Genomic DNA, 15,061 nt, shown 5'->3' with positions numbered 1-15,061 from the left:
CTCGAACTGTCGGCCTCGTCCCGCTTCCTGGACATAACCTGCCTGGGTTCGTCCGTGATGTGGGACGTTCACACTGCACAGCCTGAGATGAGCCGCCGCTCAGACCCTGGGGTTCTGGTCCCAGGAGCGGATGAGGTGCTGATGCCGGGATTAAACCCATCCGGTGAGTTGTACTTGGGGAACTTTATCTGCATCACCAGGCTCGGATTCGGATCCCAACTTCACCTGAATCGATGCCAGGGGTCGATAATTGTTTTATACTGGAAGGGGCCGTTCGGCCTGTTGTGTTCTTGCAGACACGAGGGTTAAACAGAGGAATCGCACCCTCGGGACACTGATCCACGTGTATGAGTAGTTTCATCTTTCCCCGTTCAGACAGGACAGTGAGATCCGGATCTCTCACGTCCTCTCGGGGATGTGGGAAGTTTATTTCCATCTTCTTTCCATTGCAACGACTTGCCGAGATGCTGACAATGTTTCCAGATATCTGGCCCTATTAATGCGAGAATTAAGTCTTTTTTTCATTTATCTGGGTTTCTCGGAAATGTGTACACTCCCTCCAGAAGTTCCAAAGGAGCAACTCAGGCTGACTAACAGTTCCACGCGATTAAGTTAGGGAATCTTTATATTGTTTTACATGTACAGAGGTACAGTGAAAATCGTGTCTTCGGTATTATGCACATCGATCAATACGTTACAGTAGTACACTGAGTTAAAACGATACCAGGGTGTAACAAATCATGATGGTTACAGATAAACTGCAGTGCAAAGGTTCCACTTCTAATTGTCTCCAAACTAAGACACAGCGTCACTTGAGAGAACCATTGTGACAAAGTGGGAGCTGATGTTTCCTTCCACTTCAACAAAATGGCCCTTCTAGCTATCAATGTTTTTGAGAAAAGATGGGGTTCATTTGCTCGTTATTATCATTTGAGTTAATTGATAGATTTCCTCCACGATCTAATTGTAAATTTTGGTACTTTTTTTTGCTGGCGGTTTGATGTTCATCTTCAGAAGCTTTTTGTGTGACGCATGGCGCCGGGATTGAACACCTAATGGGGTTTCTTTCCCACTTCTCTCGCTTAGTAGGTTTTTTTCATTACCAAAATTTTTACAATCTTTAATGTTCTTTTTCTTGAGACATTGTAAGCGTTCTTTGATGTACTCGTATTAATTTTGGCTAATAGTAATAAACAGATTTTTTAAAAGAGAAAGTGCAGTGTGGGTAGATATGTGGTGCAAAGTCACATCGATTTAGACTGTGAGGTCAGGTCAATATGCTGGAGAACATTCAGTTCGCTTATAACAGCAGAATGGAAACTGTCCTTGAAACTGGTCGTATGTTTCTGTTCCATTTAATCTTCGACCCGATGGGAGGGTGAGAAGTGAGAATGTTCAGGGTTGTGGGGATCTTTCATTATGTTGGCTGTTTTACTGAGGCAGCGGGAAGTGTAGACTGAGTCCATGGAGGGGAGGTTGGTTTCTATGATGTGCTCAGCTGTGTCCACAGTTCTCTGCTATTTCATTCAGTTAAAGAAATAGCAGTAGATAGTAGCCGTATTAAGATGTGAGGTATGGGGATGGGATACTTTCTGCGGAGCATTGATACATATACTGAACTTCTTAGTCAAGTCAAGTTTATTGTCATTTCGACCATAAGCTGCTGGGACAGTACACAGTAAAAACGAAACAACGTTCCTCCAGGGCTATTGTTTGTTCTGGCTTTGTTATATTGGAATCTGTTATCTAGTAGTGTGTACTATTATTTCAGTATCTGTGTATTACTGGACGACCACCGGAGAGTGCACTTGATTCCTTCTCCCACCTGGTTCCATCTGCTCATTCCCTGCCCATCTGGTTGAACCTCTGTCCAGTCTGTATCCCAATGATATATATCAACCATCTTGTTCAATCTCAGTCCAGCCTGCGTCCCATTGCTGCAATGATATATTTCAGCAAACACTCTTCTAAATTTTGTCTTTATTGTGAAGATTTGTTTTACATCTTTTCCAGGATTAGGTTTTTGATAGCTGGAGCTACCAGAGGTTTAATTGAACACAGCATGTGGCAGGGTAAAAGCAGCCATTTCAATTTTAGTTTCCCAGTAACAAAATGGCTGCAGTGTTAATCTTTGTAATAATGGAGCTCACAGCATCTGATGTTGAGTTTGTTATTTCATTTTTCGGTTATTTTCAGTGAGCCACTTCCTCCGTTTCCAGGGTAACGGCCTGTCAGAGCTGCAGCAAGTGTTGTACTTTTTATCACTCTGTGGTCACCGCCTCTCAGCGTAGAGACAGTGGCCTCAGGAGCAAATGTAACAGAGTGACAGTGGGAGGAAAGGATGCTGTGAGCATTGACTGTATGGGATGTATTACACCAGGGTCAGAATGAACTCTGAAATAACGAACTGATTGGAGTTGGGTGGTATTTACATTTTAGCGCATTGCTGATATTTTGCAATCAGTTACCATCTGTGCATTAAAATGAGGAGGTGGAATAAAACTAGAGTTGCATGAAATTTGAAGTAAGAAGACGAAAATACTGGAAATGCCCAGCAGATCGACAGCTTCTTGAACAGTCCCAGTTTAGATATCGGGTCTTCCACCATTTCTCCTTTCACAGATGTAACCTGATGTACTGAGTTCCCATAATTTTCTACTTTATAATTTTACATTTTGTTCCTGCTACACTGAGGGGAAACATGGCAATATCCCACACAGCAATGACATTGTGACCAACGTGCTCAGTTTAGTTGCTGGAAACAAGCTGAAGTGTATCTGCATCCTCTGACAATGTACAGACCGGTGAACCAGCCTGACCACCGGCCCCGGCAGAGGGTCATTAGGTTCCAGTTCCATCTCAGTTTTTGAATCGGAAATGGGAGGAACATCACGGCAAATCGCTGGCACCAAAGCGGCTTTGTATTGGTTATAATATTGGGCTGGTGACTCTGGCAGTATACGGGCTTCAGTCCAGGTTGGTAATTCGACAGGTTGGAATTTCCTCAGTCTGCAGTGAAGGTGAAGTCTTGGGCGGTTAGACATTGGTTATGGGGAAATTGTCGTCTGCACCACCCAGTGGGACATCAAATCTGACAAGTATTCTGGAGATTTTTGAACAGCTAGCTATGAGGATTGATGAAATAGGGCAGTGATATTGTTCATCTGAACTTTGGAAAAGTCTGGAAGGAGGTCCCGCATGGCAGCTGATATGGAAGGATAGGTCACATGGGATTCATGGGGAGTTTGCAGATGGATTCACACCGGGATCGAGAACAAGAAGCAGAGGGTGATGATTGAAGATGGATTTAGCCAATGGAGGCCTGTGACGAGTGGGATGTGCCTGTCAGTGTCGAGACCTCGTTAATTTTATTCATGCCATTGATTTGTATATGAGTGTACATGGCACAGTTTGCAAGTTTGATACTAAATTCGGGCGTCTGGTTGATATTGCAACAGGTTACAATGAATTTCAAAGACATCTTGGTCAGTTCAGAAGACGGGCTGAGAAATGGCGAATGGTTTTCAACTTGAACAAGTGAGAGTTGGTGCTTTCGGACAGTCAGACCAGGGTGGGACCGGTATAGTGAATGGAGGGGCATGGAGTGTTGTGGAACAGATTGAGAAACGAAAACAAACATCATTAATACGCAACACAGACTCTAATGCAGATAGAGAACAGATACAATGGCTCCTACAGACAGGCTCAGCTCCGATACAGGGTCTTCCATCTGAAATATTAACATACTCTCTGTCTTGTCGAACAATTCTAGCGGTTTTGTTTTAATTATGTTAAAGATATTTTGGCAACTTGCTGTTTTGTATGTATAGCGTGTCTACATTGTCTTTAACAAGGTGCGATGTAACAGTCTGGTAATAGCAAGGTAAATGCTCAAAGAAATCTTGACCGGGGTTTAGGTGATAATATGGATCTTAAAATCCTGCTGGAGAAAATGTCATGATTCTGAACAAGATATCACGATGTTAACGCAGCAGGCCAGACAGCATCTCTAGGAAGAGGTATAGTCGACGTTTCGGGCCGAGGCCCTTCATCAGGACTAACTGAAAGAAGAGCTAGTAAGAAATTTGAAAGTGGGAGGGGGAGGGGGATATCGTAAATGATAGGAGAAGACAGGAGGGGGAGGGATGGAGCCAAGAGCTGGACAGTTGATTGGCAAAAGGGACATGAGATGATCATGGGACAGGAGGCCTAGGGAGAAAGAAAAGGGGGAAGGGGGGAACCAGAGGATGGGCAAGGGGTATAGTGAGAGGGATAGAGGGAGAAAAAGGAGAGAGAGAAAAAGAATGCGTGTGTATATAAGTAAATAACAGATGGGGTACAACGGGGAGGTACCCCTTCTCACTATACACCTTGCCTATCCTCCGGGTCACCCCCCACCTTTTCTTTCCCCCAGGCCTCCTGTCCCATGATCCCCTCATATCCCTTTTGCTAATCAACTGTCCAGCCATTCGCTCCATCCCTCCCCCTCCTGTCCTCTCCTATCATTTCGGATCTCCCCCTCCCCCTCCACTTTCAAATCTCTTACTCACTCTTCTTTCAGTTAGTCCTGACGAAGGGTCTCGGCCCGAAACGTCGATTGTACCTCTTCCTAGAGATGCTGCCTGGCCTGCTGCGTTCACCAGCAACTTTGATGTGTGTTGCTTGAATTTCCAGCATCTGCACATTGCCCCGTGTTTGCATGTCACGATGTTATGGGTGAGATTGCATTGTTCAGGATGTCAGAGTTTTTCTATGTAGACTCAGACCATATATTGCCATTGGTGTCATTACCAGGTGATGTTAAACTGAAATGAGACAGTGAGAATCAGGTGTGATTGAGATATCTGTATAATTCAGTGACGAGAGGAATAGATGTCCCATTGGTCAGCAGAAATGTTTCAACCCACACTGCTGTAATATCTGTCCATTACTCACCACAGCGCCACCAGTGGTAGGAGGACCAAAGCAGTGGGCGCTGTCTGCTCAGCCTGCCTTGCCTTCCCATTGACACATCACTCCCAGTCCAGGGCACAAGACTGGTTCCTAAAAGGGAATTGTCTGCAATATAGCGTGTAGATACACCGGAAAGTCCCGGCACAGTGTACAATCCATGGAAATAGATGGGAGCAGGTGGATCAGGCTGTGTCAAGGCTTCAGTGGACAGGCCCAAGATGTTTGGCAGTGTTTGCCTCAGTTTAAAATCAAAACAGTGTTCCCCTTTACACTTGAATTAATGTTTGACCCTCCTGTTAATTTTGTTTTGTTATAGAGCAGCAAAAACTGATCACATCTGTCCTCAAAATGGCTCAAGGTGCGAGCAGGGGAGGAGTTCCAGTGACGTCAACATCGAGAAAGAACACAGGTACGTTGGTGAAGTATTTTAATTTATAAATATTGCTTAGACTTTGTGTCTGTGTTTAATTCAATATCAGCAATTCACAAATATTTGTGAAAGGACTGAGCGGAGGGATGACAGAGAGAGAATTAACATCTCAGGGGTAAGCACAGTCACACGTGCAAGGGGTACGTTTACTGTCTGTTCCTGCTCCTCTCGCAGATTGTGATTAAAGTAGCGAGTTACTCCAGAAGACATTCTGCAGATGCTGAAAGTTTTGGGCAACACAAAGAAACACAAAATATTGGCAGAACTCAGCAGGTCAGGCAGCATCCATGGAGGGGGATAAGCATTTGATGTTTTGGATCAGGACCACAAAGAATAGAAAGTAATGTGGCAATATCTAGAATTTCTGTCCCCTCATTTCCAGTCCGATGAAGGGCCTTGCCCGAAACGTTGATTGTTCATTCTCCTCCATAGAGGCTGCTTGACCTTTTGAGTACCTCCAGCATTTTGTGAGATATCCCAGAGACTTGCCGAGGAAGAGGTTGACCAGGCAGGCAGACAGTAAGCCAGAGCAAAGCGGTGGTGATGGGCAGTACCAGGAGAATGATGGTGATGGGTTATGATACTCTCAGGAATAAGCAGAGTCCTTTCCAAACAGAGAGGTATATTCCTGGGGAGACGAAAGAGCAGCCTTCAACAGATAGAACTATAACCCCTCCTATACCCCCCTCCCACCCCCGGCCTGTGCCCATTCCTCTCCCCACCCCCCGATATATATATTTCGGACTGTATTTGGTGACCTTTAGGTTCCAGAGAGAAAGTTGCTGCTCAATATGGGGTCAGTAATTTTTTAATTTTCCCCATTTTCATTCATAGGGCCGAGCTCAGTGATCACCGAGCTCCTGGCAGGCTGGAACGATTTCCAGCTGCTGCAGTTGACGGATTTCTACCGGGATAGGCTGGAGCAGGCGATGGAAGGAGGGGTGCACGGAGTGAGCCTGGCGTTAACGGCCGAGAATCAGTTCAGTGGAGAGGAACATCGGGTGAGTGGGAGGGAGAATGTGTTTGAATTTTCACACATCACAGGACTGATGGGTGTCTGAATTCTGACTCATCGGATATTAAATAGATAACATTAAAACTGGGATATAAATACTGTACATACAATCTCAAAGATGTGAATCTGAACCAGTGATAGAAAGGGATGAAAGTACTCCGCAGACTGGTGGGTAGATGCTCAATGTTCAGAGCGAGTTGAGCAGGTAACAGTTGTGTGGGCTTCCAGTATTAAATGGAAATATGATGGGAGGTTTCGGTTTGGGAAGACCGTGCAGCGTGACGACAGGATGTCAGTGAGAACCGGGACAGCCTCAGTGCTTGCCGCAGGAGCTGGACTGTGTTCTGTTCTGGGTGGAGATGATTGTGCTACAATCTGTAACTGCAAACAGTGTGGATCGGGGAATACTGTCATGTTTTAATGTGTAATCACTGAATAAACCTCCACTGGAAAAGGCAAAGGAAAGGCGTCAGGTGTCAGCCAGAAATCCTCTGTCATGTTGGACACTGGCGGACTGAGGAGATGAATTAGATCACCTTTTCTGCAACTTCTCTGCAACTGCTCACTGTTATAAAAACTCTCCTCTTTTCTTTTTTCAACTGCAATACTTATTTTCTGATTTCTGTTTCCATCGTCAAATCTGGTGAGGAATTATTTACGGATTTGGAGCCACGTCAATTAAGCGGTCACAGACCAGCCAGGATCTCATTGACTGGTGGACCAGGTTCACGGTGAATGTTCCTCCGTGTGCTCTGCACTCAGAATGTACAGTCCATGTCCAGACAGGATCAGCACCCGTCCGGGTGACTGCTCAGTGTGATCCCGTTACAGAACGCATCATTTACTTCTCATTCTCTGTGTGAATCTGTCAGTCCCCAATATGTTCACTGTTACTCTTCACAGAAAATCTCTGATCTCGCTGATAAGGGAGAGCGGGCGGACAGTTCTAAACTCCTCCTGAGCCTGGTGATGGAGAAAGGCTCCCGCGCCCGGAGGGTGATGTGGGAAACCTTTGTCAAAATGCGAATTGGTGTTCCAAAGTTGGACAAAATACTGAAAGAAATACAGGCACATGGTGAGATAATATCAGAGATAAATTTAATTTTGGATTCAAGCATTACATATTTATAATTTGAGGAACTGAAATGTGTCAAATTATTTTTAAATCCGGACAGGTTGTGTTCCGGTCCAGCGACCCGTCCCGGAGATTCCCAGAGAGCTGAAAGGTAAGTGAAGAAACCGCTGTTACCATCACTGGCTGATGTAGTGTGGGGTCATGTCGTTGTTGAGCCATGGGGATTTGATCAGGTAAATGTTCCACCGTGACACAGCGCACAGAGAGACACATGGAAAAATGTTTTCTGGAGGGAGAGTTTTCACAGGACAGCATGAGGAACAACTAGAGAGTTGGTGAGTTTGCTGAAAGGGATCACACCTTTCTGGGTCCTGCAACTACAGATCCCTCCACTGGGGTCAGAATGGAGAAGAGGACAATCTGAGGAGCAAAACCATGGGAAATTTCTGACTCCGAAAGGTGAAATTACTTCCCTACAACCACCCAACCCCCGGTACAGCCCTCATCCTAAATTACTTTGCTAAACTCCCTCAGATCCTACAGGTCATCATTTTCAGAACCGGGAGTCCATTGAAATCTCGACACAGAATTACAATGACAATTTAATGAGAAAATCAGGTAACACCCAAACTGCCCTGTTCAACCCCAAAGCAGCAAATGAACCCCACTCTGTTACATCTGCACTCCCTTAGTGCAAACACTGCTACAGTCATCCAGTTTAATTTCCCACTCAATAATCCTGGGAATTCCATCAGGAGACAGTGTCAGTGAGGCTGAGATTCGGGACAAAATCCTCAGCTCAGTCCACAGAAGCTGAAATTCATGTGTGTCTGTGTTGTGTGATGGACACTGTGGAAGGGTGAGAGATGGGAATTAGGACAGAGAAACTGAGGGTTGTGCGATCGCGGCAAGAAAGGTGGGAAAGACTGAAAATATCTATAAATAATATTGCAATTAATTAAATTGTGACCGTCTGGATAAGAAACTCACTTCATCCATAATCACATCGTGTCTGTAAATATGGAGCCCGGGGCAGTGCATGGGCTCAAGAGATTGTAAGGCTTCATCATCACAGACTGAGTTGGATCACACAATGCCACATTTAACAGCGGAGAGAGCGAAGGAAAGACAGATATCGTGAAAATTATTAATCTTACAGTAGCCCATGTTTTAACTGATTACTCAAAGCCCTTGAACAGAAACATAAAGAATCTCGGCCACAACCCTCATGCAGCCTGTCTCATTTCCAAGAACAAGTTCCAAAGATGTTAATCTTTAAATGGTACCAGAGAAAGGTTTCAAACTAATCACGTTGCTGTCACCTGTGTTAATGCTTTTCCAGTCCACATTCAGACAATCAAAACCCCACCTTTCCCTGCACGAAGGCTTCAGTAACTCTCTACAATTCCGCTGCAAACTTGTTCTGCACTGTTCTTCACACTGTTTGCAGAGGGAACAGTCCACGGCAATGAAATTCCCACATCTATTTCTGAACATGAAACAGATTTTCTCCCTGATTATTGAAGAACATTATTTCTACCACTGCAACATTATCTAAAGTATATTTTTCAACAATCAATGTTTTCCTACTCTTCCTACTTTCACTGAATACGTTGAATGGAGAGACCACACACCCCAGACAGGGTCCTGACACACTGCAAGACCCCACACACACCTGACAGGATCCTGACACACTGTGAGACCCCAAACAATCCTGGCAGTTTCCTTGCACACTGTGAGCCCAAACACACCACTGGCAGGGTCCTAACACTGTGAGACCCCACAAACCCCTGACAGGGTCCTGACACACTGTGAGACCCAACACACACCTGGCAGATTCCTGATGCACTTTGGGACTAAAAACACCCCTGATGTTGTACTGACAAACTGTGAGCTCCCACACACCCCGACACACTGTGAGACCCTACACACCACTGAAAGGATCCTGACACACTGTGAGATCCCCACAAACTTCTGACAGGGTCCTGACACACTGTGAGACCCCACACACACCTGGCAGATTCCTAACGCACTTTGAGACTAAAAACACCCCTGATGTTGTACTGACAAACTGTGAGCTCCCACACACCCCGACACACTGTGAGACCCTACACACCACTGAAAGGATCCTGACACACTGTGAGATCCCCACAAACCCCTGACAGGGTCCTGACACACTGTGAGACCCCACACACACCTGGCAGATTCCTAACGCACTTTGAGACTAAAAACACCCCTGATGTTGTACTGACAAACTGTGAGCTCCCACACACCCCGACACACTGTGAGACCCTACACACCACTGAAAGGATCCTGACACACTGTGAGATCCCCACAAACCCCTGACAGGGTCCTGACACACTGTGAGACCCCACACACACCTGGCAGATTCCTAACGCACTTTGAGACTAAAAACACCCCTGATGTTGTACTGACAAACTGTGAGCTCCCACACACCCCGACACACTGTGAGACCCTACACACCACTGAAAGGATCCTGACACACTGTGAGATCCCCACAAACCCCTGACAGGGCCCTGACACACTGTGAGACCCCACACACACCTGACAGGCTCCTGACACACTGTGAAACCCCACACACCCCTGACAGAGTCCTGCACACTGTACAACCCCACACATACCTAACAGGGCCCTGACAAACTGTGAGACCCTACACACCCCTTACAGGGTCCTGACACACAGTGAGACCCCACGCACTCCTGACAGGGTCCTGACACACTGTGAGACCCCACACACCCCTGGCAGGGTCCTGACACCCTGTGAGACTCAAAAAACCCCTGACAGGATCCTGACATACTGTGAGACCCCAAACATTATCTGGCAGTTTCCTTACACACTGTGAGTCCAAACACACCACTGGCAGGGTCCTAACACTGTGAGACCCCACAAACCCCTGACAGGGTCCTGACACACTGTGAGACCCAACACACACCTGGCAGATTCCTGATGCACTTTGGGACTAAAAACACCCCTGATGTTGTACTGACAAACTGTGAGCTCCCACACACCCCGACACACTGTGAGACCCTACACACCACTGAAAGGATCCTGACACACTGTGAGATCCCCACAAACCCCTGACAGGGTCCTGACACACTGTGAGATCCCCACACACCCCTGACAGAGTCCTGCACACTGTACAACCCCACACATACCTAACAGGGCCCTGACAAACTGTGAGACCCTACACACCCCTTACAGGGTCCTGACACACAGTGAGACCCCACGCACTCCTGACAGGGTCCTGACACACTGTGAGACCCCACACACCCCTGGCAGGGTCCTGACACACTGTGAGACCCCACACACACCTGGCAGATTCCTAACGCACTTTGAGACTAAAAACACCCCTGATGTTGTACTGACAAACTGTGAGCTCCCACACACCCCGACACACTGTGAGACCCTACACACCACTGAAAGGATCCTGACACACTGTGAGATCCCCACAAACCCCTGACAGGGTCCTGACACACTGTGAGACCCCACACACACCTGGCAGGGTCCTGACACACTGTGAGACCCCACACACACCTGGCAGATTCCTAACGCACTTTGAGACTAAAAACACCCCTGATGTTGTACTGACAAACTGTGAGCTCCCACACACCCCGACACACTGTGAGACCCTACACACCACTGAAAGGATCCTGACACACTGTGAGATCCCCACAAACCCCTGACAGGGTCCTGACACACTGTGAGACCCCACACACACCTGGCAGATTCCTAACGCACTTTGAGACTAAAAACACCCCTGATGTTGTACTGACAAACTGTGAGCTCCCACACACCCCGACACACTGTGAGACCCTACACACCACTGAAAGGATCCTGACACACTGTGAGATCCCCACAAACCCCTGACAGGGCCCTGACACACTGTGAGACCCCACACACACCTGACAGGCTCCTGACACACTGTGAAACCCCACACACCCCTGCAGAGTCCTGCACACTGTACAACCCCACACATACCTAACAGGGCCCTGACAAACTGTGAGACCCTACACACCCCTTACAGGGTCCTGACACACAGTGAGACCCCACGCACTCCTGACAGGGTCCTGACACACTGTGAGACCCCACACACCCCTGGCAGGGTCCTGACACCCTGTGAGACTCAAAAAACCCCTGACAGGATCCTGACATACTGTGAGACCCCAAACATTATCTGGCAGTTTCCTTACACACTGTGAGTCCAAACACACCACTGGCAGGGTCCTAACACTGTGAGACCCCACAAACCCCTGACAGGGTCCTGACACACTGTGAGACCCAACACACACCTGGCAGATTCCTGATGCACTTTGGGACTAAAAACACCCCTGATGTTGTACTGACAAACTGTGAGCTCCCACACACCCCGACACACTGTGAGACCCTACACACCACTGAAAGGATCCTGACACACTGTGAGATCCCCACAAACCCCTGACAGGGTCCTGACACACTGTGAGACCCCACACACACCTGGCAGATTCCTAACGCACTTTGAGACTAAAAACACCCCTGATGTTGTACTGACAAACTGTGAGCTCCCACACACCCCGACACACTGTGAGACCCTACACACCACTGAAAGGATCCTGACACACTGTGAGATCCCCACAAACCCCTGACAGGGTCCTGACACACTGTGAGACCCCACACACACCTGGCAGATTCCTAACGCACTTTGAGACTAAAAACACCCCTGATGTTGTACTGACAAACTGTGAGCTCCCACACACCCCGACACACTGTGAGACCCTACACACCACTGAAAGGATCCTGACACACCGTGAGATCCCCACAAACCCCTGACAGGGTCCTGACAGACTGTGAGACCCCACACACACCTGGCAGATTCCTAACGCACTTTGAGACTAAAAACACCCCTGATGTTGTACTGACAAACTGTGAGCTCCCACACACCCCGACACACTGTGAGACCCTACACACCACTGAAAGGATCCTGACACACTGTGAGATCCCCACAAACCCCTGACAGGGTCCTGACACACTGTGAGACCCCACACACACCTGGCAGATTCCTAACGCACTTTGAGACTAAAAACACCCCTGATGTTGTACTGACAAACTGTGAGCTCCCACACACCCCGACACACTGTGAGACCCTACACACCACTGAAAGGATCCTGACACACTGTGAGATCCCCACAAACCCCTGACAGGGCCCTGACACACTGTGAGACCCCACACACACCTGACAGGCTCCTGACACACTGTGAAACCCCACACACCCCTGACAGAGTCCTGCACACTGTACAACCCCACACATACCTAACAGGGCCCTGACAAACTGTGAGACCCTACACACCCCTTACAGGGTCCTGACACACAGTGAGACCCCACGCACTCCTGACAGGGTCCTGACACACTGTGAGACCCCACACACCCCTGGCAGGGTCCTGACACCCTGTGAGACTCAAAAAACCCCTGACAGGATCCTGACATACTGTGAGACCCCAAACATTATCTGGCAGTTTCCTTACACACTGTGAGTCCAAACACACCACTGGCAGGGTCCTAACACTGTGAGACCCCACAAACCCCTGACAGGGTCCTGACACACTGTGAGACCCAACACACACCTGGCAGATTCCTGATGCACTTTGGGACTAAAAACACCCCTGATGTTGTACTGACAAACTGTGAGCTCCCACACACCCCGACACACTGTGAGACCCTACACACCACTGAAAGGATCCTGACACACTGTGAGATCCCCACAAACCCCTGACAGGGTCCTGACACACTGTGAGACCCCACACACACCTGGCAGATTCCTAACGCACTTTGAGACTAAAAACACCCCTGATGTTGTACTGACAAACTGTGAGCTCCCACACACCCCGACACACTGTGAGACCCTACACACCACTGAAAGGATCCTGACACACTGTGAGATCCCCACAAACCCCTGACAGGGTCCTGACACACTGTGAGACCCCACACACACCTGGCAGATTCCTAACGCACTTTGAGACTAAAAACACCCCTGATGTTGTACTGACAAACTGTGAGCTCCCACACACCCCGACACACTGTGAGACCCTACACACCACTGAAAGGATCCTGACACACTGTGAGATCCCCACAAACCCCTGACAGGGTCCTGACACACTGTGAGACCCCACACACACCTGGCAGATTCCTAACGCACTTTGAGACTAAAAACACCCCTGATGTTGTACTGACAAACTGTGAGCTCCCACACACCCCGACACACTGTGAGACCCTACACACCACTGAAAGGATCCTGACACACTGTGAGATCCCCACAAACCCCTGACAGGGTCCTGACACACTGTGAGACCCCACACACACCTGGCAGATTCCTAACGCACTTTGAGACTAAAAACACCCCTGATGTTGTACTGACAAACTGTGAGCTCCCACACACCCCGACACACTGTGAGACCCTACACACCACTGAAAGGATCCTGACACACTGTGAGATCCCCACAAACCCCTGACAGGGTCCTGACACACTGTGAGACCCCACACACACCTGGCAGATTCCTAACGCACTTTGAGACTAAAAACACCCCTGATGTTGTACTGACAAACTGTGAGCTCCCACACACCCCGACACACTGTGAGACCCTACACACCACTGAAAGGATCCTGACTCACTGAGAACCCCACACACCCCTGACAGGGCCCTGACACACTGTGAGACCCCAAACACGCCTGACAGGCTCCTGACACACTGTGAAACCCCACACACCCCTGACAGAGTCCTGCACACTGTACAACCCCACACATACCTAACAGGGCCCTGACAAACTGTGAGACCCTACACACCCCTTACAGGGTCCTGACACACTGTGAGACCCCACACACTCCTGACAGGGCCCTGACAAACTGTGAGACCCTACACACCCCTTACAGGGTCCTGACACACTGTGAGACCCCACACACCCCTGGCAGGGTCCTGACACCCTGTGAGACTCAAAAAACCCCTGACAGGATCCTGACATACTGTGAGACCCCAAACATTATCTGGCAGTTTCCTTACACACTGTGAGTCCAAACACACCATTGGCAGGGTCCTGACACACTGTGAGACCCCACACACTCCTGACAGAGTCCTGAAAATCTGTGTGATCCCACACACCCCTGATGCACTGTGCGACCCTGCACATCCCTGACAGGGCCCTGATGCACTGTGAGATACCCACGCACACCTGACAGGGTCCTGACACACTGTGAAACCCCACACACCCCTGGCAGATTCCTGATGCACCTTGAGACTAAACACACCCCTGACGTGGCACTGACAAACTGTGAGCTCCCACACACCCTGACACAGTGTGAGACCCTACACACCACTGAAAGGATCCTGACACACTGTGAGATCCCCACACACACCAGACAGGGTCCTGAAAATCTGTGTGATCCCACACACCCCTGATGCACTGTGCGACCCTGCACATCCCTGACAGGGCCCTGATGCACTGTGAGATACCCACGCACACCTGACAGGGTCCTGACACACTGTGAAACCCCACACACCCCTGGCAGATTCCTGATGCACCTTGAGACTAAACACACCCCT

At 48.5% G+C, this 15,061-nt stretch overlaps 2 protein-coding genes across 12 annotated transcripts in view; one reads left to right on the top strand and one right to left on the bottom strand.

Moving 5' to 3' along the window:
• Positions 1-15,061, bottom strand: part of LOC140208694 (NACHT, LRR and PYD domains-containing protein 3-like) — a 247,788-nt gene that overhangs the window by 55,552 nt on the left and 177,175 nt on the right. The window lies entirely within an intron of this gene.
• Positions 5,234-15,061, top strand: part of LOC140208714 (NACHT, LRR and PYD domains-containing protein 3-like) — a 39,777-nt gene continuing 29,949 nt past the window's right edge. The window contains 5 exon segments of the mRNA XM_072277594.1: positions 5,234-5,249; positions 5,252-5,362; positions 6,218-6,384; positions 7,302-7,473; positions 7,574-7,624. Of these exon segments, the coding sequence (XP_072133695.1) occupies positions 5,234-5,249; positions 5,252-5,362; positions 6,218-6,384; positions 7,302-7,473; positions 7,574-7,624 (517 nt within the window).

This window comes from Mobula birostris, chromosome 13, assembly GCF_030028105.1.
Source record: "Mobula birostris isolate sMobBir1 chromosome 13, sMobBir1.hap1, whole genome shotgun sequence".
NCBI classification, from domain to species: Eukaryota; Metazoa; Chordata; class Chondrichthyes; order Myliobatiformes; family Myliobatidae; genus Mobula; species Mobula birostris.
This window is presented reverse-complemented; position numbering and strand designations above follow the sequence as displayed.